This window comes from Paramisgurnus dabryanus, chromosome 19, assembly GCF_030506205.2.
Source record: "Paramisgurnus dabryanus chromosome 19, PD_genome_1.1, whole genome shotgun sequence".
Classification (NCBI taxonomy): domain Eukaryota; kingdom Metazoa; phylum Chordata; class Actinopteri; order Cypriniformes; family Cobitidae; genus Paramisgurnus; species Paramisgurnus dabryanus.
In genome coordinates this window covers 17,293,753-17,319,540 of record NC_133355.1, presented here as the reverse complement: position 1 = coordinate 17,319,540, position 25,788 = coordinate 17,293,753, and the positions used below count along the sequence as shown (strand labels likewise).

The window sequence follows — 25,788 nt, the reverse complement described above, 5'->3', positions numbered from 1 at the left end:
AGAAACACTGTTTTAGGAGACTGTAAGTGATCTGTCCAATTCCCTGAGGACACCAAATCTGTAGATGATGACAGTGAAGACATGAAGGTGTTAGACATTTTTGATGTTCCTCAGTTGAATTCAACGAAGCAAATGTACTCATTTTGATCATAACACATCCAAACCAGAACCATCAAGTTAATCTACTTCAGAGGCCCAATTTGCCCTTTCTCCCCCATTGTGCTGTTAACTTGTAGATTAAAAATGTTAGTTGGACTGATGCACCGAACTAAATGTGCAGTGTCTTGCTATGTCATTAATAAACTGCACTTTTGCCATTACGCCACTATCATGCTTTAATCTGTTAATACTAACTCACTGTTATATTTCCTGCTATATAGGTTCGACCAGCAGACACTGAACTACAAAATGAAGAGCAATGTGATGTCAGCATGGATTATATTGCTTCTCCAGAAGACCAAAGGGATTTTGGTTATGTTACTGTGAGTTCAGGAGCCGTTCTACAACAATACGGTATGTCACCATATTGATCCGTCTTTCGATGTTTGGCAAATTACACTTTTTATACTGCAACCAACTGCTGCTGTTACATATCTTCAGATGTTTATAAGCATTCGTATCTGCATTTTTTTTTTTTTTTTTTGACTGACTACTGAAAATAAAGAAAATGCATGCGATCATAAGATTTCGTTAGTTTCCGATTAAAAATAATTTATGATGTATTTAAAATATTTCACTTTAATGTCTTCATTCAAAATTAAAATGACAGTAATTTAAACAGTTGAGTATTTGTATTTTATTTGTGTAGTCGACTAGTGTTTTAGGTGTCGGCTATTTGCAGCGGTACCATTTAGTCTCGCAGATACCTAGTGTAGCAGCTGCTGTATCATTTAGTCCAGTGTTTCCCAACCAGGGGGCCTCAAGATTTATTAAAAACGGACAAAACGAGCATTAAAATAAGAAAAAAAATTGGCAATTTTAGTAGCAAATATACATCTGTCTAGTCATTCTAAGCTCTAGTTAATTTTATTTGGAAACAATTGAGTGAGCGAGGGGCCTTCAAATATTGTTGTGCGCAACTAGAGAGGTTTGAAGTGAAAAAGGTTGGAAACTACTGGTTTAGTCTACTAGTCTCGCACATCACTAGTGTACAGCAGCTGCTGTACCGTTTAGTCCACTAGTCTTGCACATTCCTAGTGTGCAGCAGCTGTCGTACCGTTCAGTGGACTAGTCTCGCACATCCCTAGTGTGTACCCGCTCTAAGTAATAGGCATAAAACGATGATGCTTCACAGAGGGTGACACCAGGTCCGTCTAACCAAATGTTTTACAATAATATCCGGTTCATCTCTAAAAAACTTGGTAGAGGTGGTAATTCATTATTATCAGAAAGTATATTACAGGAAAAGTTTCCTGTACTGTAATATCAAGATTATTTTAGCCACCATTGCCATCTGATTTTTTTGTGTGCGTTTAAAAAGTAGCTTACCAGTTTTATTTTTGAAAGCTGTGTAATGGATGATTTGCTTTTTTCATTTAGGATGGATGTCTGCCTCCGCGCAATCTACAGAGGCCATATCACCTCTGGGTTCTGCAGCAGGTTTTTCTTTGGACAGTGAGGACTCCACGGAGTCAGGGATGAAGATGCCAGACCCTCAAGACAGCCTCATGCAAGGGTATCACTTGAAGCTCCAGAAGGAGATGAAGCAGGAGGATGTAGATTCAAGACTACATCAAGATAAACTCATAGGTATGTCAAGTGGGCCAGGAAAGGACAAAGAAACAGATCAAGAAATGAATGAGGAGACTGAGATAAACGCAGATGATACAGCAGAGTGTTCAGAAGAGCTGGTGATCGCTAAAGTCGAGGACTTCACAAACGAAATGCCGATTGATGATGACGACTACGCTGGAGAGTACAGTGGCAGGATAGAGGTGGACGAGCCACAAAATGCAGGTAGGTTCACACTGATGATTTCATTATAGGATATTGTTTTAACCAGGTACAACATAATGTTACAAGCAAATTACACACTTAAGGTGTCTTGCAGAGTTTAGCTTCAACTTGCCTCATCACACATGCCTGGAAATTTCTAGTATGCTTACTAAGACCTTAATTAGCTGCTTCAGGTGTGTTTGATTAGGATTAAACTAGCAGGACACCTACCCCTGATCTACATCTTGGAACACATCACAATGAGCAAAGGATGTTTTGTGGATCACTTAGTTTATTTTTATTTCAGTGTCAGACTACAGAGTCCTAGTTGTGAGATTTTATTGAGGGCCTCCCCATAATTATATGTTGCTATATCTTATACTGCTTGTTTGGGCTGTATTTTTATTATTTAAACATGTCTTGCACCCTTTCCTGTTTCATGGAAACACTGACAGACAACGATGACAAGGACAGGATGAACTCATCTGGAACGGTGAGTAAAGTATCTGTGTTTTACCTTCATCTCTATATTATTTGCTTTCAACTGTCATTTTTGTTCATCCATGGGGCAATCAACCTTCCCTTTCACTTTTATTCAGCAAACGAAGCCAGCATTAAAACTCAAGAGAAAGCCTGCCGTTGATCCACCTGTGAAGATCAAGGATGAACCAATAGATGATGAGTGTCGGAAGGCTCCTAAGACAACAGTAGGAAAAATGAAGAAAAAGGTGATATATAGGTGATAGTGTTAAAGGGATAGTTCGCCCAAAAATGTAAATTCTGTCATTTACTCACCCTCATGTTGTTACAAACCTGTATTTATTTCTTTGTACTGCAGAACACCAAGAAAGATATTTTGAGCAATGTTTGTTACCAAACCGTTTTGAGCACCATTGACTTCCATAGTAGTATTTTTCCTACTATGGAAGTCAATGGTGCTTCTGCTTTATTACAATATTCCTTCGTGTTCAGCAGAATAAAGACATCTATACAGGTTTTTAACAACATGAGGGTGAGTGAATGACATAATTTTCCTTTTCGGGTGATTCCCTACATTGTTTACCTGATAATAGTTCACACATTTAAGAAACTGTCTATTTAACACTTAGTTTAACACATTTTGAAAACGTGGTTGCACGTTTGACTGTTAACTCTTTCCCCGCCATTGAGTTATCTTGTCAATTAATAGAAAACATTTGCATAAAAAACTTTTCCTGATGAGGGTTTTATGTTAATCTGTAATACTGCGATTATCTAACCCACTTACCCAATTTATTTAAAAAACTGAAGTAAAAAATTATTTACTAATTTTAAACTCTGTATGTTTTGATAATTGTTCTGAATCTGATGTCTAACAAAATTGCTTAAAAAAATATGCAATTATTTCAGCTTTTTATTAAAAAAAAAGTTTAAGAAAAATACCCATATTTAAGAGTTTATAAGCAGAGAAAAAATATAGATTGGATGAACGTTTTTTCTCGTTTTATTTGTTTATTGTTTGTTTGAAAGCAGAGGGTCTGTTCTTTCATTTAATTTATTTTCATATTTATATATTTTTAGAAGAAAAATTTCCTGGAAGGCATTTTGTAAAACTTTTGTGAAAATCACAAAAAAATGCTGGCGGGCAACTTTAAAAAAAAATGGCTTGCGGGGAATGAGTTAACATGCATTTTATGCTTATTTTGGAGTGGTAATGGATCAAACATTTCAACTTTGATAAAAAAATAAAAACACACACCTGGCAAAACTTTCCTATGTCTCTTCTTTGCTTACATACCCTGATTTCAATGTGTTAAAATTTCCAGGACTTTAACAAGACGCCTGATAATGATATGAATATCCATGCGGCATTGTCTCTGAGAAGAAAATCCACATCTGTTGGTATGATCAATCTACCACTTACTTGTCTTATCCCTCTATTGTCCCCTTAAGTTGTTTAGTAGCTTAAATCACCCACCAAAGACTTAATTTAAGATTTTTGTGGATAATTTCTTTCCCATATTGTGAGATCGTTAAATTTTTTTGCATTTCATTGACATTACACACAATATATGCAAATATTCTGTACAGCATTACAAGTGCACTGTTCCTTTTAACCTCTTATTGTTATCTTCTTAATGCCACAGGAGCTTTAGCCACTGCCACAGTCTCCATTCCCAGAAAAAACCCTTTCAAGCCTGTTGGTCTGTCATGTGCAGGCTGTAAAAAAATCATACTGAAAGGACAGACGGTCTTCCAGCGCAGAGGCTCTCCTAAAATCTACTGCTCACTTCAGTGTCTCTGCGTCACCTCTGCTATTGTGGTCAAGAAGAAAACATGTCACCACTGCCTAAAGTAAGCCTAAGAAAACATCCTGTAATTCAACTCCCTGAACAAACTGAAAAGCCAATGGTAAGCCAACACTATACGTTGTACTTCCTACAGAGAGATTTTGGACCCGAAGGATGTGCTTTTTGCCCCAGTGGATGAGTCAGGAAGTGTAAAGGAGTTCTGCAGTCAGACATGCATTAATGCTTTTAACTTCAGGTGCAGCGTGTGTCAGAGGACAGGTGTGGTAAGTGACATTTAATGTATGTGTGCTTTGTTAGAAACCTTGTATTAGTTGTTGATAAGTTTCAGATATGTGACTGCCTATAAGATCTCTACGTCATTTCTTTTAGATTCATGTTCATGAGGTGACATACAAGGGCTCCATCCTTAAGCTGTGCAGCGACAGCTGTTTTAACAAGTTTCGCTCTTCCAATAATCTGACTATGAGCTCCTGTATGAACTGTGGTGGGTACTGCAATAGCACCAACGGTTCGTGTCCCACGCTATTGGTAGAGGGCAATGCTTTCAAGTTCTGCACCCAGAATTGCCTCACAGTCTACAGAAAGGTAATATGTTTGCAAATAATATTACACTAAAGGTGTTGTCTGCTTTTCAACAAAAAACAAATAAACTGCTTAAATGGGTCTTCACATGTAGAGGCGTCTTCAAAGTGTCGCCTGCAAGATGTGTAGTACCACCCGCCCGGCTGCAGAAATGGTGAACAGTTTGAATTTGGAGGGCGTCAAAGAATTTTTCTGCTCTGCGTCCTGTGCCGTGGCGAGTAAAAAAGTCCAAACGGCTGCTACTTCAGGTAACACAACCACTTTTACACACACAGATGTAGTTGAACTGAATTGTTAAAGTTATTTTTTAATTTAAGAGATAATATGTGTGAAATTTGGGAATTACAGACACTGCCGTGGAATGCAAAAACTGCAAGATGATTACAGAACCGCAGTATCATCAAGCCTTTTCTAATGGAACCGTTCAGAACTTCTGCTCTTTTTCCTGTGTAGTGTGTCATCAGGTAGAGTTCAGTCCGGTGTGATCTTTCTGATTTAAAATGCTTTGTCAGAATATAACGGTGATTATTACTTACTGTATGACTTTGTTTTGCTTTGGTTTAGGCATCGTTAAACAAGTCAAAATCTTGCAAGGAAACAAATGCCTCAACAAAAAAAAGCGCACCTACACTGACACCACCTGCACCCAAACCTGCCCCTGCCGGGTCCAGCTCATCGGTGAAGAACGGCTCCTCTAGTAGCCCCGATCAGTCGGTCACCAGACTCCCTTGTGCTCAATGTCTACTGTCATTCATACACAAGCCACAGCTTCTGGAGTTCGAGGTGCTTTTGTTTACTAGACAGATCAATGAGATATTTAAAGGGATAGTTCACCAAAAAATGAAAATTTTGTCATTGTTTACTTACTCTCATGTTGTTACACACCTGTATACATGTCTTTGTTCTGATGAACACAAAGCAAGATATTTTGAGAAATGTTTGTTAGCAAACCGTTCGTGGACCCCATTCACTTCCATAGTATTATTTTCTCCTACTATGGAAGTGAATGGGGTCCACGAATGATTTTGTTACAAACATTTCTCAAAATATCTTGCTCGTGTTCATCAGAACAAAGAAATGTATGTGGGTTTGTAACAACGTGAGTAAATGATGACAGAATTTAATTTTTGGGTGAACTATTCTTTTAAAGCTGCAATCCGTAACTTTTCTACAAATTTTTTTTTTTTACCATACCCTGATTCGCATCGGTAAGCTTATAATTATGATTTATCATTTGAGCAGTTGGGATTTTACAGTCGTTTACCTTTGTGTGATTATGTCACATTTGTAAGTACCTGTCTGCTCTTTCACGTGTGTGCTGCACAGGGTGAAGCATTTGTAGTTTATTCTTAAAAAAATTGTTCACAGAAAAAATTAAAATATCCCATCATTTACTCATCTTAATTTATTCTTTCAAACAGAGATGGCAATAGAGAGGCAAACATTTGGATTGCAGCTTTAAACACTTTAGCTGTTTGAACAATGTTAGCATATTGACTGTTTTTCCCATAGATATGTATAATAAAGGCTAGGTGTCTTTCCCGCGTTGCTGGCCAATGGAGGATTGTGTTTAAATGGTGCATGTACTTTTAAATGACCATAACTTGCTCAATTTTCTACTGATTTTCAAACGGTTTGGTTTGTTATGAACGTCAGAGATGTATTTATGACACTGCATGCTTATGGATCATTTTTATGAAACATGTTAAAGCATCCAAAATTATAGCCACGTTGATAACGTTTGTAAGAAATCAAACCATTTGAAAAACTGTAGAAAATTGAGCAAGATCTGGTCATTTAAAACCACGTGCACCATTAAAACACAATGCTACAAGTGAGCGAGCTGTCTGAGGTAAGATGGCCGCCAGATGATGATGTTAGAGACTCTGCTGTAAGACATCTAGCCTTTATTATACATATCTATGGTTTTCCCCCCAAATCTCCTTTTTTAATAATCACTTTTTTCAGTGAACATTTAAGCTTGAACTTTTTGAACCAGTACACTCGAGCCTGGAAACTTATAGAGCATATTTATCCCATCTTTCAGAAAAAAATGTACGTTTTCTGTCACAACTCTTGTGTCAAGGAGTTTGAAAAAGCAAACAAAATCATGGCTCGCTGCGAATACTGCAAGAACGTTAAAGCTGTGAAAATTGTGAAAAGGATAAACAAAGTTGACCGAACTTTCTGCGGGCAGAGTAAGTGCTTTGAAAATAATTAAGATTATTTTATTTGTCTCTTTTTCACTCTTCCAGATGCTTGTTGAGTAGATTCATACAAAATTGTTTTGTTTTTTGTTTGTTTGTACAGAATGCAAGTTACTCTTTGAGGAAAACCTGGTGAAGGACTGGGGGATGAAGCACTGTCGTGACTGCTTCTACTGTGACGCTGCCTCTAAGAATCTAGTGACCGGGGTTTTTAAAGATAAGGAGGAGGAGTTTTGCGGAAAGCAATGCTTGATGAAATACACCTCAGTGGTCCGTCAGGTAATTTTTTCTGTTTCTGTTATTTTGTTTTGTATAAAAACATCGGATACGGTACATGGTAGAGGTCTTTTCGGTTCCAAAGAAATTTATTTTTAAAACACAAATTAATACAACAAATGTTGTCCACAGTGTTGTACATGGAACAAAGCAAAACATCAATAACTTTAAATTAAAATCATATGTTAGTAAAACACACAAATTAATCCTTTTTGACTCTAATCACTTTTTACCCGAACGAGACTTGCATACATTTTTTTTTTTTTAACAAAAGACCCAACCCAAGGAAAAACCAGACAAAATTAGACCCGAGTTCGTCTTTTTACCCTACTGGATCTGAAAGTAAGCGCATCGACGTGTGCAGTCACCAGCCTGCTTGCACCAGTCAGACAGTCCCTCCAGAAAAACGTGATTATACGATCGCATGTTCAATGCATAATCTGCCAAAGTCCCCATATTTATGTGGGTGACGCATTTTTTTTATACACCGCACTTTCGCCGCATAAATTGCAGATTTCTGCTCGCATGATATCATAATCCGCATTTTTGCAGCAAAAAGTCATATATATCTTAGCAGAAAGTTGAAAAATGTTGCATTTACTTCACACATGCGCAGTAGGGGTGTGACGAGACACCTAATCCATGAGACGAGACGAAACACGAGATTGGGTTCACGAGAACGAGACGAGACGATATTTTTACACTTTTTAAGAAACCCTCAATGATAAAATAAATGAATAAGAAACTGAAATCACATTATTTTTAAAACTTTTAACTAATCAAGGACTGGCCCTAACAATTATTTTGCTAACTGATAGTGAAGTAATTTGTTATTTTGAGGTAATAAAAATAGACCCAAGTGAGCAGTAGCATTTAAAATTACATAATAAAGATGCAATAATAATTGGTTTGAATAAAGTATTTAAACCAAGTTACATTAAACAACATTAACAAACACATTACATTTGTGGCCTGTAAGTAAAAAGCATTATGTATGTATTATAACAAATGCCTGCAGGGGGTGATAGTGGACTCGTCTCGCGGACGCTATCTTCACTTTCACTTTAGACGCAGAGAAACGCTTATTTTTAGCCAAACAATGTTTAAATCCATATTAATATTTAATATATGTGTGACGATGAAACGTTATGTGACATCGTCCGCTTTATGTGACATCATCATCCTTGTTAAGTTTTATGTTTATGACGCACGGAGATGCGGTGGTGTATAGTTGTGGTTAGGTGCACATAACCGCAAATATCACAACGCACTTCAATACAAATAACTCTAAAACTTTTCGGACATTAATGACAAAACACACGTTTAGTTTTACATTACCATTTATTGATTTGTGTTATGTTTGGTTTTCCTGTCGCAGCCTCCGTGGCGTGTGTGCGTTGTAGCCATCCGCTTCCGGGTGTGCTGTGCGTCCTACTAAGGCAGGGGTAGGCAAGTTCGGTCCTAGAGAGCCGCAGTCTAGGCTTGTTGCGATAGTCGGTGAAACGGTGATTACCGGTGCTTCAGCCTCTCACCGGTTTGATCACTTGCCCACCGCGACACCGTCTTTCACCGTCGTTTTGATATTTTCTTGTAATTAAATCATTTAGTTTCGTTAGAGAGAGCAAACACTTACAACTGAATGCGTCTTCTGTCTGAATCCAGCGGAGCTGAACGCGCGTCACGTCACAGAGCAGCGGCTGTGGGTGTCAGATTTCATTAATTCCTCAGACTGCGGCAAGCAGACGATGGCAGAAGCCGCGTGCTTACTCGTTTTTGTTAAAAGATACATATATGATGTTTAATGTAGGCGAGATCGTTTTGTTGTTGTGTTTTTCATTAAGAATAATAATAAACCCATCATTCAAGCAGCGCTTTATGGAGGAATAGCCGGTTGCTCTGCTTGGGACTGGCAGGTTTCTGTCAGAAGTACCTGCGCACATTGACTCAAGCACTTAAACCAGCTGTTGCACTCGGATTTACACGCAAATTCATACGCGATTTAACGCAGCGTACGCAAGCGCTGGATTTAAACAACAGTTGAATCTAATTCAAAAGTGAAAGTAAAATGCGCACTTCTGTCCATTTATAAGCCCCTCCCACCCGGTGAAACCGGTAACACCGGGTTTGTCACGCGCTGATTAACCGGTGGGAAAATTCTGTCACCGCAACAACCCAAGCGCAGTCCTGCATATTTTAGCCTAAGCACTGATAATCTAACCTGATGTCTAAATCCTAAAGATATTGATTAGCTTGTTCAGGTGTGTTTGATTAGGGTTGGAACTAAACTCTGCAGGACTGCGGCTCTGTAGGACCGAACTTGCCTACACCCGTACTAAGGGGTCGTGTGCTCGTATGAATGTACATTTAAAGTTCCGGACGGGACTATTATTTGTTAATGTTTCGGGCAGTTTTTCTTTACCGTTATAAATTTTATTTATAACTTTAGTTTGATGTAAATGTGTTAATTGTATGCTTTATAAATATTCTGTTATAATATAATGTGAGTTTCTCCCCCTTCTGCATACATTTATTTATTAATTTACTGGTGGGTAAAATGGGGTATGCAGTTGGTGCGGTCTGGTAATTAGACGTGGGAAACCTCTCTATATAAGACAGGGGCTTGCAGCCTTTGGAAAAAGAGGTTGGGGGCTAGTGAGTTAGCCGAATGTCTGTTTGCTGTAAAGTAGCAACATGGGCTTTGTTCTTAGTTAAAAGAACAATGGCATATTCTGATTATTGAATTACTTTTTCTTTTCCATTATCTTTTATCTTTTTTTTATTTTAAAATGTTAATTTTCTTTTGAGTATGGCCACAGATGTTTAATTGGACTGCAAAAGTTTTGCAAATAAAACTCACGTGAAGAAGCTATCCTGCTGCCTGCTTGCGCCTTCTTACCATTCCTCCTTTCCCTCATGGTTACATTACCACAATATGTCCATTTCTTTACACTAGAAATGATACAGCCACTGTTATATTTTGAGCAAGAACATGCAGACATTAAATCATGTAAACTCTGTGTGAGGGTTTAATCTGCTGAGACACATCTGACACTGATCAACAGACAAACACAACGCGTCTCAGACTTCACACGAGTTCACAAACGAACATTATTGGAAGCCCAAACAAAAAAGCAAACGCAGTAAAAAAAAAATATAATGCATGCACTGTAAAAGGGTCAAACAGAAAGCCTCATCCTCCGGAGGTCGCATATGCAGGCTGCATACGTCATCAAGGTTTATTTCAGATCATTAACTGAGCATTACATTCGCAAGTCGTGAGCTTATTACAACTATTTGAAATTAACTAAATAATTTGTAAACTTTATAATTGTTAATAGTCTCTAATAAGACAGCGATGAAGTAAATGCACCTTAAAAATGCGACCTCCGAAGGATGCAGTCTTTTATTTGAGAAACACATCGAGACACATGTAATCTCACGAAACACATTTAATCTCGCGTCGCACGAGATCTCGTCACACCCCTTATGCGCAGCCATGTCCCCTGTTGTTGTGGGAATGTTAGGAAGTGACGTATTTATGCGACCTGAACATCAATGAAAAGCTGCAAACAGTTTTTGCAAGTTCCTGCAGTTTTTTTATAGCATATATTACATAAATATCATGCATGTTCCATCGCTTTTTTAAGAAAACGTGCCGAAAGATCAAGGATTTTGGCTCGCAACAATCACAAAAAGACCCATACCCGTTCTGGTCTCGGATCGGACCTCTGGTTTTTGGATCTAAGTGGACTTGTGAAGACCTCTAGTACATGGCTCTTCGTAGTTCTGATGTGCATCACACCTTGCATATTATGAAGTGGGTGTGGCTTCATCTAATATTAAGTATTTATGCTGCCTAATTCTAACAGGAAATGAAGTGTGCAATGTGCAGGCAGGCCAAGAAGATGACTGAAACGGTGAAATGGCTGGGTGAGATGAAGCATTTCTGCTGCCTGCGTTGTTTGATGTTTTTCTGCAGTCTGCAGGGCGTCACTAAAGCTGAAAAGAAATCTCTGCCTGCACGAGGTATGTCCTCATGTAGATTCAGTGCATGTCTTTATGACAGCAAAACATGAGCATTCGTTGTCAAAAATGTCTCTCTAAACACATGTAAGGACATTTTCTTAGGAAGCCACTGATGTTTCCACAGGTGCAACCTTAGCATCCTCTGCAGTCCATAAGGGCATCAAAGAGGCCAGGACACCCATCTCTGCCAATGATACATTACTCTCGGATGCAGCCAATGGACAAAGTCCAGATCTAGATGGTGACTAACCTGTTTGAAAGCATTGACATAATGTGTATGAATAATATCTTGCTCAAATTACACACATTCTGTCTTGTTTCAGACTCCGTTCCATCCATTACTGTAGAGGTTTCAGACGATGAGAGTTTTCCAGAAAAAAATGTAAATATGTTTGTTGTCCTAATACATTGAAATTAGAAATCAGCTACTGATCTTTTTATACAACTGTGATACTTCACCTGTAAATGGTGCAATCTTTTTTCTCAGGTCAATAAACAGAAATGCACAGTGAGCACTTCTGCCCCGCCACCCCGAATCCAAAAGCGCAAGAACAAAGCAGCGTCATGTAAACCCAACACCCGTGACGCTGAGACGCAAAGTGGTACTAAACAGCTTTTGTTTGATTTTCTGGTATTGCTCGGGATTGGTTGTTATACAGTAGACATTTTTTTCAGTGAGGTTGAAATGACACCAGTGCCAGTTGAGCTCATTATAGATCTCTCTTATCTTGTGTCCTGCAGATGAAACTCCGAAAGTGATAGTGCTTCCTGTGCCAGTCCCTGTGTATGTGCCAGTTCCCATGAACCTCTACACGCAGTACGTTCCTCAGTCTGTGGGGTTACCACTACCAGTACGTCTCTTCTCCTATACACTTCATCATCTTTGCTGTAATACTTGCAAATCTGCTACTAAATGTATGCCAGATAGCAGGTTTTGAGAACTGTGTCTCTTTGTAGGTTCCGGTACCCTTGTTTTTCCCCACAACTCTGGACAATACTGAAAGCATTTTGAAGACCATCCAGGAAATCAAAGAAAAGATCCCTGAAAATCCTCTGGAGGCGGATCTCATCATGATGGCTGAGATGGTGGCTGAGGATACAGAAAAGGAGAAACAAATCACATCTAATGGTAAATAGGTTGTATAATGAATGTTCAGATGTGTGTAAATATTTGACTTTAGGTCACATGCTTTGTTTTGCTCCTCAGACCAGGCTGGTAACATAATGGACGACCTTGATTTGGAAGATTTGTCCAGCAGTTTAAGTTGGGAAGAGGATTCGGTCTCTTCTGCCCAGACATTGAATCAAACCACAGAGCTTGAAAAGCCTCCATCTAAATCTGCTACACTGACCCTTATCTCCACCCCAAAAGAAGAGCCACAGATGGATCTAGAGGCTGATTTTCCAGTCGGTAAGAGCTCTCAGAAGTCATGTGTCACATGTATACATTATGTATACATCTTCAAAAAAAAAAGATGGGAGTGCATTCTTTTTTTAAATAATTTCAAATAATTCAGTCATTTATTCCTCTTATACCATGGTTACCACAAACATTCCTCTGGTGGTTATTTTGAGACATTTGACATGTCAGGTGTGTGTTTATCGAAAAATTATGCATACCTGTGAAACATTTCTCAACCAATCAGAGTGAAGCATTCAACAACCCCGTAGTATAAAATGTATTATATTTTTTTATCATATCTCTCATTCATTTCATTTTAGAAAGCACTGTGTTTTTAAAAGAGGAAACACAACAGGAGCAGCAGATATCAGATTTGGTCAAACGGAGACCTCGCAGGAAAGTCAGTGAAGGAGGCTACACTCAAAAGAAACGGGTATGCAAACCTAAAGCGAAGTATTTTTGGGGTGGTCATTGATGTACATCTTGTACATCATCATTTTGACTCTTAAACTTGTATTTTGTTTGTATGTAGGTCAGTAAGTGTGCAGCAGCAGTGAAAGACACATCAGCCGGCCCAACTAACCTCTCCAAACTGCAACACAAGTATGGTGTCAGTGCCTGGATGAACTGGGTTCGCTGGAGAAACACCCAACTCCACTTGGAGACTCCGAGATATGGCTGTAAGTCGCACTGATTTTCGTTCAGCATTTTTACAATGCTTAACTCTTTCCCAGCCAAGTTAACTTGTCAAATAAGAGAAAACACATCAATGACGAGTATTTCCGGCTTTCCGCAATACCGCTGTTATCCACCAGGTGCTCCCCAACTTATAAAACCCGGAAGTATCGCCCTAGGTCAGGGGTGGGGAACCCTGGTCCTGGAGGGCCATTGTCCTGCACAGTTTAGTTCCAACCCTAATTAAACACACCTGAAAAATCTAATTAAAGCCTTCAGGATCACTTGGAAATGAAATTCAGGTGTGTTTGATTAGGGTTGGAACTAAACTCTGCAGGACAGTGGCCCTCCAGGACCCAGGGTTCCCCACTCCTGCCCTAGGTGCTCTGAATCTGATCTCTATCAAAAGTCCTTTACAAAAATGCAATTATCATAGCTTTTTGCTTAAAATTTTGTGTTTTTGAAGAAACCTACCCATATTTGAGAGTTGATAAAAGAGAACTAATGAAGTCTTACTTTTTTTAAGCAGAGGGTCTGTTCTTTCATTTGATATATTGTATGTTTATATATTTAAAGAAGAACGTTTTCTGGAAGGCATTAAACTCTTGTGAAAATCATGAAACTTAACTTGTGTGGATCAACTTGTATATGGATTAATCTATACTAGGGCTCACACCATCATTTTTCTTTCTCATTCTCAGTACGAAGCATGAGACTGAAAGAGGACTTGTTAAAGTGTAGCACTGCCGAGTTGAGCTACGGCCTTTGCAGGTTCATCGCTGAGGTCCGTCGACCCAATGGAGAGAAATACAGCCCTGATAGCATCTTTTATCTCTGCTTGGGGATTCAACAGGTAAAACAAAGTTACCACACACACACAGTTGCTCACAGTGATTTCATTTTTCTGTTAAATGCTTCTATCTTAGTTTAATCTGCAGTGTTTTGGAAATTTTGTTTGTAATACCAATTGGTATCAAACAAAAAATGTCAAACTATAGTTTTTACCACTAGCAATGCTTTGTTGTTCTTCATTTTATCCTTGCTGTCATCAATGTCTGCAGCACCTGTTTGAGAATGATCGGATGGAGAATATATTCGCAGATGTCAAATTCTGCCAGGATATGACTGACATTCTCAAAGGATGGACGCCAACTCTTTTGCCCAGTGGTAAGCCGTTTAAAAAAAGAAAGATCTGAAAAAAACATACTTGTAGGGTAAAGCAGTCTGATCAAGTTGGTAGCTAGGCACAAAATTATATTTTCGCATAAAACATTTTTGAATAAACATTTTTCACTGTTTACATCGAGCGAGTCTAATCACTTTTCCATTGCGTAGTACCCCATGGTTTAGGTCGGGTCAGGTCAGCTCACCTCACTTTGGCTGGGTTAGCTTTTCTATCGAGTTTAGTAACACTTCATAGTGGGAGGGATTATAGGCGTGTATTTGCGCTGCCTACTGCTAAGACATCATACAAGTGAGAGCGTTGTTGGTATCCCCATACATTCATTTATTTCTCAGTCTGCCACAAAATTAAAAGTGACCACTACAAATAAATGTTTGTACATCGCGTTTATCACTACCTCTGTCTCACATGACAGTTTCTGTACAAACAACGGTGGCGTCAGTAGACGTGCTCTGCTGAGCCGCATTTAAGCATTAATGCAGATGTGCGCGTCGTGCCGCCACAAAATGCAAACCTGTATGGTGTTCCTGATTCTCAACCTGTGGATGTTTCCATCGCTAAAAGGAAGTTTGGGAACTTACAGCAAAGCACAGATGACAACAGATTTACTTGAGACATTGCAAGCTAGCATGAAGGTAAAGCTAATCTTTTACATTATAGCAGTGACGCTAATAGTGACGATTCTCTCAGACCAATCAGTGATCTACAGTGTTTTCACGTCACTTTTTGGTATCAGCTCGGCTCGCTTGGAACCCCAACTGAGGTGGTACTAAAAAAGTATCGGGTACTACATAATGTACCCAGTGAAAAGCCCCCAAAAGTAAGCTGACCCGACGCAAACCGTGGGGTACTATGCAATGGAAAAGCACCATAAAAGAGCACAATTGTAACTTCCTGATAAACTGGCACCAAATATCCCTAGGAAATAATGGACGTTGATGCGATAGATGGCGCTATAAGTCTTTCTTTTTTGTATATAATAAATTAATTGCACAGCATAGTGCAGACAAACAGTGCAATAATTACAGTCATGCTGTCTTGGTTTTCAGAGGCAGATGCCTGCTTTTTGGAAATGCAGTCATGTAAGATTATGTATATATCAAACCGCTTTGGTTGATGTAAAAGTGTTGTTACACTGTTTATACTACAAAATTGTGTAGAGTTATGTAAAAATTGTGTGCAAAAGTATAAGAATTGTGGTGCACCTTGTGTGTTTCCGCAGGTTCTGTTTATTCTCGGATAGAGGAGGAGTACCTGTGGGACTGTAAACAGTTGGGGGCTTTCTCACCTGGCGTGCTGCTGAACACGCTGCTTTATTTCTTCACCAAGTACTTCAACTACAAAACTGTAGAGCAACACCGTCGCCTCTCTTTTGGCCACTTCAAGCGTTCCTGTCGTGACCAGGGCAGCATCAGTGTGGTCTATTTAAGTTTTTATCCCCACAAAGAGGACACAAGCATAGGTTAGTGGTTAGTTTGTCAGTTATGGTATCAATACATGTTGTTGATTGTATTACTAAATACTTGTTTTGTCCTGAGCAGATAGCGTTCCAGCAAAAAAGAGGAGGAAAGAAGATGAAAGGGGAAAGGTGCTAAGGATAAGAGAGAATACCCAGAATCCCTTCCGCTGTCCGGTTCGGCTGTATGAGTTTTATGTCTCGAAATGGTATGTTAATAAAGTTTGCTGTTATTACAGCTTTATTCGAAGTTAATGAGAAAATACTGAAAGCTCTTGGTTAAGATTTTATTCCTGCAGCAGCTTTGTTTACCTGTCAAAGGTTTTATACCGTTTGTCCTTCTTTTCAGCCCACCCGGTGTAAGACATCACACAAACGTGTTTTATCTGAACCCTGAACGCTCCTGCGTGCCAAGCAGCCCCACATGGTTCTCCACATCGTCACTGAGCGATGAGGCTCTGGAGATCATGCTCACACGCATCCTCACAGTCAGACAGCTGCACCTGCAGGAAGACACATCGCTCCTCGAATCAGATTTTGACAGTGACTCGGACTGAAAAACAGGCCACCAATGGTCACTGGCACAGGAAGTAGCCAAACTTTCACTGGGATGAATGAACCATGTCGCTCTGCCGCTGCTAGTCGCTGGCAGTGTGAACGGGGTGTAAATGACTGTAAAGTAGAGATGTGTCAGGGAAAGATTTCTCCTGGATGATCCTATTTTTGGCATTGATTTCGATTCTGGTGGTTGAAAGAAGCAAATAGTTTTTCTTGTGTATTCTTCAAGTGTTATAATTTTAAGAGTGCGTTCACTTTATACTTAACCTAGCAATGTTTTTTTTATATATGGAGATTCTGTCAGATGATGATGATGATGATGATGATGATGATGATGATTGTGAAGGTGTATAAGGGCTTAGAGCACAATGCTAGAGGTTGTGTGGTGCATCATAACACCCAAATATTTTAATGCCATTGAGTATTGGTAATACATTGAAACACTGAAGACATTGGCAGGACCGGTGTAAAAACATGTTAACGGAGAATGACTGATGGGTCTTGTTCATTTCAAACACTATTTTGAGTATGTAAAATGTTTGTTTTATTTTTATATCAGAAACTTTGCTAGATGTCCAGATAGATGGAATGAGTTTCTGAAATGATCAACCGTTGATAACTTTACATTTCAAAACAAGACCAAAAACAAATCTACAAATGTCTGTCTTTGTCTTATTTTCTTTGTAAACCGTTCTAAACGTTTTGTTCATTGCTTACATTTTTGCCTGCTTTAATAACCTCTCTGTTTAAAGTTGGAGTCGTGTAGTGAGAGGTGGAAATATGTCATGTTATGTAAATACTTGAGCATTCACAGATGGATAAATATAAGACACAAACACATTTAGAAAATACAACTGTATGCAAAATTAGTTGGCAAAGCATTTTTTCCAGTTTATTGCATTATATTGTGTTTATTAAATCTTTTTGGATATAATTCAATTCAACAGATTTCTGTTGTGCTTCTCACAATTTTGCATCATTGTTGCAAAATCAGCTCTACATTGAACACAGAGAGGTGCAGGAAAGATATAAAAATGTAATATATCATCGACGAAAAGTAAAGAGGCCTACTTTTTGACTCTGTCTTTGATAACAGGTCACAAATTGTTTATATGTCATTATAACATTGACCCTCAGATTTATGACATTTAGTGAAATACAGAATTTATTAATTCTGTGTAACCAGAAGAAAAATGTTAGAGACAAAATACGTTTTTGGTTCAAATTAAAATTTTATTATAGTGATTGGTGTCATATAGAGTAAATATTGGGCACACCAAATTTATTTTATTTATTTTACATCTTTAAAAAAATTCCCCTTTAATATCAACATGGTTATGGTAGATTACATGTATTTGTACTCCCTATAGATCGTAAACCAGTAAAATTGATGATTAAAAAATAAATGTAAATGTGTTTTAATCCAGAAAAATTATTCTATTTACTTCATCTCATCGATATGGTGATACTGTCTGTTGGCACATCACAGCAACATGCCAAAGCAGTCATCAATGTGGTCTCTATTTATGTCTATGGATGCATACACACCAGGGGCCTCATTTATAAAGCGTGCGTACTGTACGCACAGATTTGATCGTAAAGTGTGCGTACACAAAAATCCACGGCATGACATGGAAAAGTTTTTAGCGCCACGTCAGGATCTGAGCAGACATACCCACTTTTGCTTGTCCGATTGCTGCAGGTTTTTGAAAATATAAGCCATTCTAGCTGCTCGAAAGGGTTTAAACATTTACAGGTGCTCTTTTATATGTCAATGACATTAATTAGGCGTCGTTTAAAGGCGGAGATCTGAAACTGCTCAGCTGCGCACAAGTTCAAGATCATTTGCGATTAATAGATTTAACATCTGAAAGAAAGGGGTACGCACGTTTTCTGTGTGTATGTTCGGTTTATGAATCACACGTACGCATTTTTGTATGATCGTACGATCAAATGTAGGGTGGTTTCTATGCAGCATTTTATAAATGAGGCCCCTGTTGTTGAAAAGGTTTGAGAACCACAGACATAAACTAAATCAAATTAGTTTGCTTGACCGCTGCAGCAGCCCCATTGGCCAGTCTGTGTTTTGCAGCAGACCATCTCTACTGGACAGTAGACATTCACATCACACTTTACAGACTCAACCTGATTCTGCGATCTAGCTTTATCCAGCCGCACAATCTGGAAAATAATAATGGCATATTGTTAAACCTACAGAATAGAGAAGATATGACAGTGTTTGATTCTGTGTACTTTTTGTTCATTTTACACTGAAATAAACAAAAGTCATATGACATCACAGTTTACTTTAGGCTTGCTCAATGTTTAAAACACCTGTTTCACTGCCAAACTGTGACATCTGAGTGTTGCTATTTTATGATATAAAATGCTTGTATACTATGAATGGTTTTATACCATGAAGTTATAGGAGTGGTTTTCTGGACAGGGCTTATCCTAAAGACTTAAAGCTGCCTTAATTGAAAAACACCTTGTAGTGATTATTTTAACACATATATTAGTAGTACCATTGTTTTATCTCAAGATGCATACCAGTATTGTTTTTTGTAAGGTTTGTTTGTAAAAGCTACTTAAATGTACACTGTAAAAGGGAAAGTTGGATTCATTTAATTGGAAACACCTAAGTGTAAATTTTAAGTTGTAAAAAGCTTACATTTTGTAAGTGTTACCAATTGAAGTCATTTGTTTAAGTAGATCCAACTATAACTTTTTACAGTGTAATACACTGTTAAAAATGCAGCATTTTGGTCAAATCAACATTTTCATGTTACTTTAACTTAACAAATTAAATTATGTAACAAATTAAGTTATGTCAACTTATTAGAGGTCAAAACATAAAATAGTAGGTTGAAGTTGTTTTAACTTGTTTTTTTTTTACAGTTCTGTCCTGGAAATCGCCCAATACTAATAATAACACACCTGGGTTTTCTGGGTTGCTTTGGATGCCAGCTGGAAAGAAGATGGTCGTTTCAACCATCCACTCAAACAAAAGGTTGATGTTGAATCGCAGTTAAAACCATTAGGGCAGCAATGAAAACCATCACTGCAGCACTGACCCTAAAGATGTGTGGAGAATAAAACACTTCTAATCATTAAACTTTTAACAAAAAAACATAGAAAATGAAAAAATTACACCTTTACTGTAATCTGTTTACCATAGCATATTCACAGCAAGTCCACTGCCCAAGTGGAGTCCGACAGCATTTTTCCCCATCAAGACAATAAGTTAACAAATCACAGTACACCACTGAGAGAGAGGCAGACCCTGCTGGAGCTGAGAGACCATCTGCTGCCACCAGCACTGCCATGAGAAACATTAACAGTGGAGCCATCTGAATTGAAAACAATGAGACAAGGAGAAATTATGTAATGCAATAGAAAATTAAAATTTGCAGCACCTGCGTGAACATGTGGGGGCATGAGGGTCCCAGAAAGGGTTAAGACTACTCCAGTACTAGGCCTAAGTTATATTAGGACATTTAAAGGGACACTTCACCCATTTGCATTAAGCTTTGTATAGTTAGAACCCCAGACATGTTTTTGAATGGTCGTGCATCATTTCCTCAGTTGCTGCTGAGACTGGAGAAATACAGATTTCAGAGTTGCACTTCCTTCTTTCAATGATGTAAAAATCATAATTTTGCAAATGGGTGAAGTGTCCCTTTAAATGTCCTAATATAACTTAGGCCTACTGGAGACGTCTCAACCCTTATACTGTATCTTTGTTGAGGGGGTGAGACTACAAACACCCCTTTTCTCGGTCAAATAGGCACCAAATTCTAAATGTATGTTACATTTCGACTACAAATTTGACCCGCTTTCAATAAAGATTAATGTTTCTACCGGTCAAATGCTCCTTTAAGTAGTTTTTACAAACATACCTTACAAAAAAATACTGGTTTGCAGCTTGAGACAAAACAATGGCATTGATATGACATAAGATATGTTAGTGAATAATAGTGAATAATAGATAACTAAACACTCTATGCTACAGATAAATATTTACCTTGTTCTTAAAGTGAATCTCCTCTTCTCTGGATCACAATGTCCTGTTGTCTTTGTGTCCATCAACTTTTAAATTCATACATGTGGCTCCTCCCACTATAGGAAGTCTTACAATTTAGTAACACTTTATTGCTCATTGTTAAAATATATGATTCTATTTGAACCAATGCATTTTATCTATGGCAAATTAATTACATTTCAACAGTGCGCTTAACAATTAATCTTTCATTTTACTTTTCAATAAAAATTTGGAAACATTTTGTGCACAATGCTAAATATATTTTTTTTTAACAAAACACTACATCGGTGTGTTAGCCAGTAAACCTTAAAAGCCCATTTATATGTTTTATTTATGTAGATTGCATAATATAATATTATTAAATATGCAACTATAAACATTGTATATATTTATATTGTACCGTATATTAGATATAGGGGAAAAAAAACCCTGATTGTGTTTTTAACTATTATCAAATTAAGCAATAGTAGTTGAGCAAGAGAGCCATTTACCCATTTTTAGCTCTTCTTCAGCGTGACTGTAATTGTGCAATGTAATTTGCAAACAAGCAAACAAACAAACAAACAAACCATTCACTCATAACCAGAACTATTGCACAAGTTTTCTCATTTCCAAATTTTAATTAGTCAATGATTCATTAACTCGTGCTGCTTTGATGTGCAATCAAAACTTTCCCATTAGTCACGGTTCTATGCTGTTGTACAGAATTTTACGGGTTTGCAGAAACAAACAATTAGAAATGATAATGAATGCATATTTGGGGTGCTCCAAACTCGGAATCCCCCCCCACACACACACACACTTGACAGGTACCAGCTGAGAGTGAGGCGAACAACAATGCTTCTGACAATAAAACTGTGTTTGGTAGTTCAGTGCGAATTCAGAAAGCTTCTCTTCCGAGAGGGGAGAATTCAAAATATGTGTTCAGTGCAACATGTAAATCTATGCGCATCATAGATCATGTCAAAATATGTGCAATAATGCTCAAGTGTCTTTTTTTTCATAAACTCCTTCAAAGTGTCTACAGCAGGCACGTATTTTGACATGACGCGTAGGTTAATGTGATGTACCGAACACATATTTTGACATGACAAGTCAGACAAATGATGGGCTAAATACGTTATGATGAGCTTTTTTTTTAAGTCAAGGTAAAGGTGGACAGTACTCAAGTATTTTTATCTGTACCTTATATACCTTACCTACATTTCAGAAAAACAAGTTTTTGTTTTATATTTAATATTTAAGGACATGATGAAACATACTTGAGTGAAAGTGTGAAAGCATAAAATGTTCATGTAATTAGGTAGCCTATAAAATGAAATGTAATATGAAATAGAGGAATAAACACTTTAATATGCTATCCATGCTTTAGAATGTAGTGAAGTAAAAGTTTTATAGAAGAAATATAGAAATAGATAAAGAAATACAGAATGATAAAGAAAATGTACTTGATAAAAACATCTGAGTACTGTCCACCTCTTAAAGAGGATGTAGAGATTTAGAAATCCTGGCTGGAAGCATTTTTTAAGATCCAAAAAGAAGACATGCCCGGGGAAAAGAGGACGTATATGGTCATTCTAATTTATTAATGACAAATCAAATTTCATCATTGTATATTTAAATAATATTATATTATTTATATTAATTTACACACACCTCTATACATATTACAGTTTTTTCTCGATTGCTAAAACACATTTCTTGAAAGCTGCTCTCCTTTTCTCTTAACTGTGAACACAAAACTCAATTTTCAAGCTACATTCACAAAACCTCAGACTCTTCTTGCAAAACCAAACTTTCACCTCAAAACAGTTCAATCTGTGCTCAAAACTGAACTATGTTGTCAAATCGTGCCCCGAGTCAATCAAAATTAAAAACACTACGATACAGTCACTAAACACTACGTAGAAAAATAGAAAACACAATGCTCAGGACATGAAGCTGGAGAAATACAGTTTTTTACGATTGCTTACACACTATAATTAAAATTTCCCCACAATTAGCAAAACCTTACACTCAAAGAGCAAAACACATGGCTGGATTTGCACAACTGTAGCACATTGTCAGCTTTACACTATTTGCAAAACATTACACACAGTGATTTGCAAAACACTAAACACACTTGTATACATTAAACACAGAAGCCTATCAGGATGTCACTTCCTTGCAATTCCAAAGCACTGACTGTCAAATGACCTAACTTATGAGCCAATCTGTTAAACACAGCCATCAGGTGCACAAACACACTATTGCTAAATTATAGACACACCAATCAGGTTTAAGCACTATAAAAATGCAGCAGGTCCTGCATGAATTCATATGTATTGATGAGACAGGGTTCAAAATCACAAAAGCAAGAAGAAGAGACAGAAATATCATTGTCCACCGGGCTATAATCAATGTCCCAGGGCAGTTTAAAAGTAACACCACCCTTCGAGCTGGTTCTCCTTCATTATCATTATGCCAAAATGGGCCCTTAGAACACACCTCACAACACACCTCACATTCTCTCATTTTTGGACAGATTGCACCACATTGTCACAGCAGGTATGAAATGCACCAGATAAAACACACTGTCATCTGGGACAATGTGTCATTTAGCTTTGGTCCAGAACTGGTTTCAACACCATCCACAGTTGACAGTACTATATCTTCCACCATCCTCATTGTTTCTAAACCATATCGAAGAGTTTTTCTCTGCATGGCAGTGGAAGGTTTATGATCTCCAGACTCAGGTACCCCTCATTCAGCCCATGGAGGATGCCTGTGACCAAGTTGACACTGTAGCTGTGCAAGGATGGATTCAACATTCAAGATAGTTCTTCCCACTTGTCTTGCTAATGAGGATATGGCTTGTGATGTTGATGAAATTCTCTGGCCAGATCCAGCCAGGCGAAGAGATAATGTATAGTATCCCCTGGTCACCAGCATACCAACACCAAAACACATTATATGCTGGTCTTGCTGGTATGACCATGAGCATGGGATGCTGGTGCTGGTATGCTGATGACCACCAGCACCAAAACACAACATGGTATTGCTGGTATGCTGGTTTTTCGAGCATGGATGACCGTAGTGTTTTCTGTACAATATGGTCAGTTTTTTTCAGATAATTTTTTATGTTTGTTGTTATTTACTGTACTTGTAACCTGTACTGGATACAGTATTTTATTTTTGTCTGTTGTTTGCTGAGCTAACAGTGTAGTAGCATGACAACTGGGACATTCTCCATGTTGACTGATTTGGAGAGAAATCAATTATATTTTCCTCTGCAATATTGGTCTTGTGTAGTGTTTGGTAAACTATTGTATAGTTGCACTTTCTCTTTGTACTTCATTTGCAGTACTCTAATCAATAAGAATTAGAGTTGCTAAAAGTGTTTTAGGTTAGCAACAGCAGTGTGTAACTGGTTCAAAAAAATGAAATGTCTTATGAAATGTGTGTTTTTCTTATGGTAACAAAATATTGTTTTTTTTTTTTTTGAAGATGTGTATAGTTTTGACAAAAGTGTTCCATTTTGCAAATGATCTGAAGTTTTGTGTAGGGTTGTGTTAATTGTGTGTAGTGTTTTGACAAACCGGGCCCTGTTTTCAAAATTGTGCTTAAGCAGTTGTAAAAAACTGTAAATGTTTATTGTTCACTGTAAGTTGCAAAAAATAACAAAAAACTGTACATTGAGCCCTTGTAAAAAAGGACAAAACAGAAATCTTGTGCAGATAATGGTCAATCACAGTAGCTCTGATTTTATCAGATATTACTGTTCTTTGTCGTTGCTGACCTCCCCGACCTCCTCTCAAACAAACTATTCCTCTCAGATTTCTATCTATTGTAAGGCCTCACAAACCAGTGCTCTCTGACTGGTTGTATTTGTTCCCTCACATCATTAGACACAAGTGTGATCAATTTTGAGTTGTTGTGTTCAAGTGGTGACACTTGTGCTTTACAGTTTTTTATGATGGCTTACACACAAAATCTTTTCATGTCACACAATTTTTGAAACCTCTCACTCAAGGTGCAAAAAACCATGCCAAATCTTCAAAACCATAAGCTATTTCTCAGCCTTTGACTCAGTTTTCAATTGCATAAAACGTCTCGGTCACGTATGTAACCCACGTTCCCTGAAGGAAGGGAACGGAGACATCACGTCGTGACCGACGAATTGGGAACTTGCTTAGAGAGAACAATCTGCTTCGTTTACTACTAAAACGCCAATGAACTTGGCATTGAGATATTTGCATAATGCTGGCGCCGCCCGGCCAGGTGTGTATATAAGCAGCAGGTGCAAATATGGAAATTAGCTTCATTTCGCTGAGAAAGCCGGAAAGTGTGATCGGCCGTAAACAGCAGGGAGCAGACCTGTGGCAAAGGGACGTGACATACATAACCAAGACGCAGAGGCGATTCTAGGGTCTATGGGGGCCCCAAGCAGAAAATTCCCTGTGTGCAAGAAGTGTGCAAAACTTCTATACAATGTCCTTTGCTTAACCCACTATTCTACAGAGCAACAGTTATTGCGAAAGATACATATATACAAGTGTAATCTTCATCATACCTAACATTATTAACATGTTTGGAAATAATGACAGCAGAGAAATATTTTCTACATTATACAATGATAGCAATGATTAATAACTTATTTTTACAAGAATATTTTAAGAAACCAGTCATTTTATGACTGCTATACTAAATAATCTCATTAAAGTTACTGCTAACTGTTATGTAAGTTAGTGTTATAGAGTTAAATATTAGTAAACTAAATATTAATTTCATATCTGAAAATACAGAATAGTATAACACATACATCTGTGGATTTTCTCAGCAACAATGCAATTCTATAGACTTGACAGAGGTTTTCCTGAGACTTTTCCTCTAATGTTTGAGACCTGACTGGGTGAGGATGTAGTTTGTCTTACCTCCCTCAAACTCATCATCTCTCCTTTCTTCTTCCCTTTCCCTGCTTTGCACAAAACATTTCTGATGTCCATCTACAGAAGCCAGTAATGATCGAGTCAAAATAGGATTTGCATTGTTATTTAGAAACTTCCTTTAGTCTCGTCATGTTTTCATAAGCTAACTCACTCGCGTGGCGTCTTTTGAATGTGGTTGTGCGCGAATGAACGCAAAGACGCGCGCGGACATGAATATGTGCATGTAC

At 37.9% G+C, this 25,788-nt stretch overlaps 2 protein-coding genes across 4 annotated transcripts in view; one reads left to right on the top strand and one right to left on the bottom strand.

Moving 5' to 3' along the window:
* LOC135781515 (zinc finger MYM-type protein 4) overlaps positions 1–17,888 on the top strand; it is a 28,204-nt gene extending 10,316 nt beyond the window's left edge. For all 3 annotated transcript variants that reach the window (XM_065292077.1, XM_073812795.1, XM_065292092.2), the window contains exons 2-28: positions 381–513; positions 1,540–1,956; positions 2,391–2,428; positions 2,535–2,663; positions 3,741–3,816; positions 4,062–4,269; positions 4,360–4,489; positions 4,596–4,811; positions 4,903–5,056; positions 5,157–5,272; positions 5,373–5,591; positions 6,856–7,006; positions 7,119–7,294; positions 11,161–11,317; positions 11,442–11,558; positions 11,641–11,699; positions 11,805–11,919; positions 12,059–12,168; positions 12,275–12,446; positions 12,525–12,728; positions 13,040–13,152; positions 13,252–13,399; positions 14,096–14,247; positions 14,456–14,561; positions 15,800–16,039; positions 16,119–16,242; positions 16,383–17,888. In XM_065292077.1, the coding sequence (XP_065148149.1) occupies positions 381–513; positions 1,540–1,956; positions 2,391–2,428; positions 2,535–2,663; positions 3,741–3,816; positions 4,062–4,269; positions 4,360–4,489; positions 4,596–4,811; positions 4,903–5,056; positions 5,157–5,272; positions 5,373–5,591; positions 6,856–7,006; positions 7,119–7,294; positions 11,161–11,317; positions 11,442–11,558; positions 11,641–11,699; positions 11,805–11,919; positions 12,059–12,168; positions 12,275–12,446; positions 12,525–12,728; positions 13,040–13,152; positions 13,252–13,399; positions 14,096–14,247; positions 14,456–14,561; positions 15,800–16,039; positions 16,119–16,242; positions 16,383–16,590 (4,188 nt within the window). In that variant the 3' untranslated portion in view covers positions 16,591–17,888. The remainder of the gene's footprint in view (positions 1–380; positions 514–1,539; positions 1,957–2,390; positions 2,429–2,534; positions 2,664–3,740; positions 3,817–4,061; positions 4,270–4,359; positions 4,490–4,595; positions 4,812–4,902; positions 5,057–5,156; positions 5,273–5,372; positions 5,592–6,855; positions 7,007–7,118; positions 7,295–11,160; positions 11,318–11,441; positions 11,559–11,640; positions 11,700–11,804; positions 11,920–12,058; positions 12,169–12,274; positions 12,447–12,524; positions 12,729–13,039; positions 13,153–13,251; positions 13,400–14,095; positions 14,248–14,455; positions 14,562–15,799; positions 16,040–16,118; positions 16,243–16,382) is intronic.
* Positions 17,889–18,033: 145 nt separating this feature from the next.
* LOC135781572 (progranulin-like) overlaps positions 18,034–25,788 on the bottom strand; it is a 58,676-nt gene continuing 50,921 nt past the window's right edge. The window contains exons 2-5 of the mRNA XM_073812796.1: positions 20,616–20,710; positions 19,765–19,941; positions 19,529–19,666; positions 18,034–18,772 (exon numbers count right to left, since the gene is read on the bottom strand). Coding sequence (XP_073668897.1) covers positions 18,632–18,772; positions 19,529–19,666; positions 19,765–19,941 — 456 coding nt within the window. The 5' untranslated portion in view covers positions 20,616–20,710 and the 3' untranslated portion in view covers positions 18,034–18,631. The remainder of the gene's footprint in view (positions 18,773–19,528; positions 19,667–19,764; positions 19,942–20,615; positions 20,711–25,788) is intronic.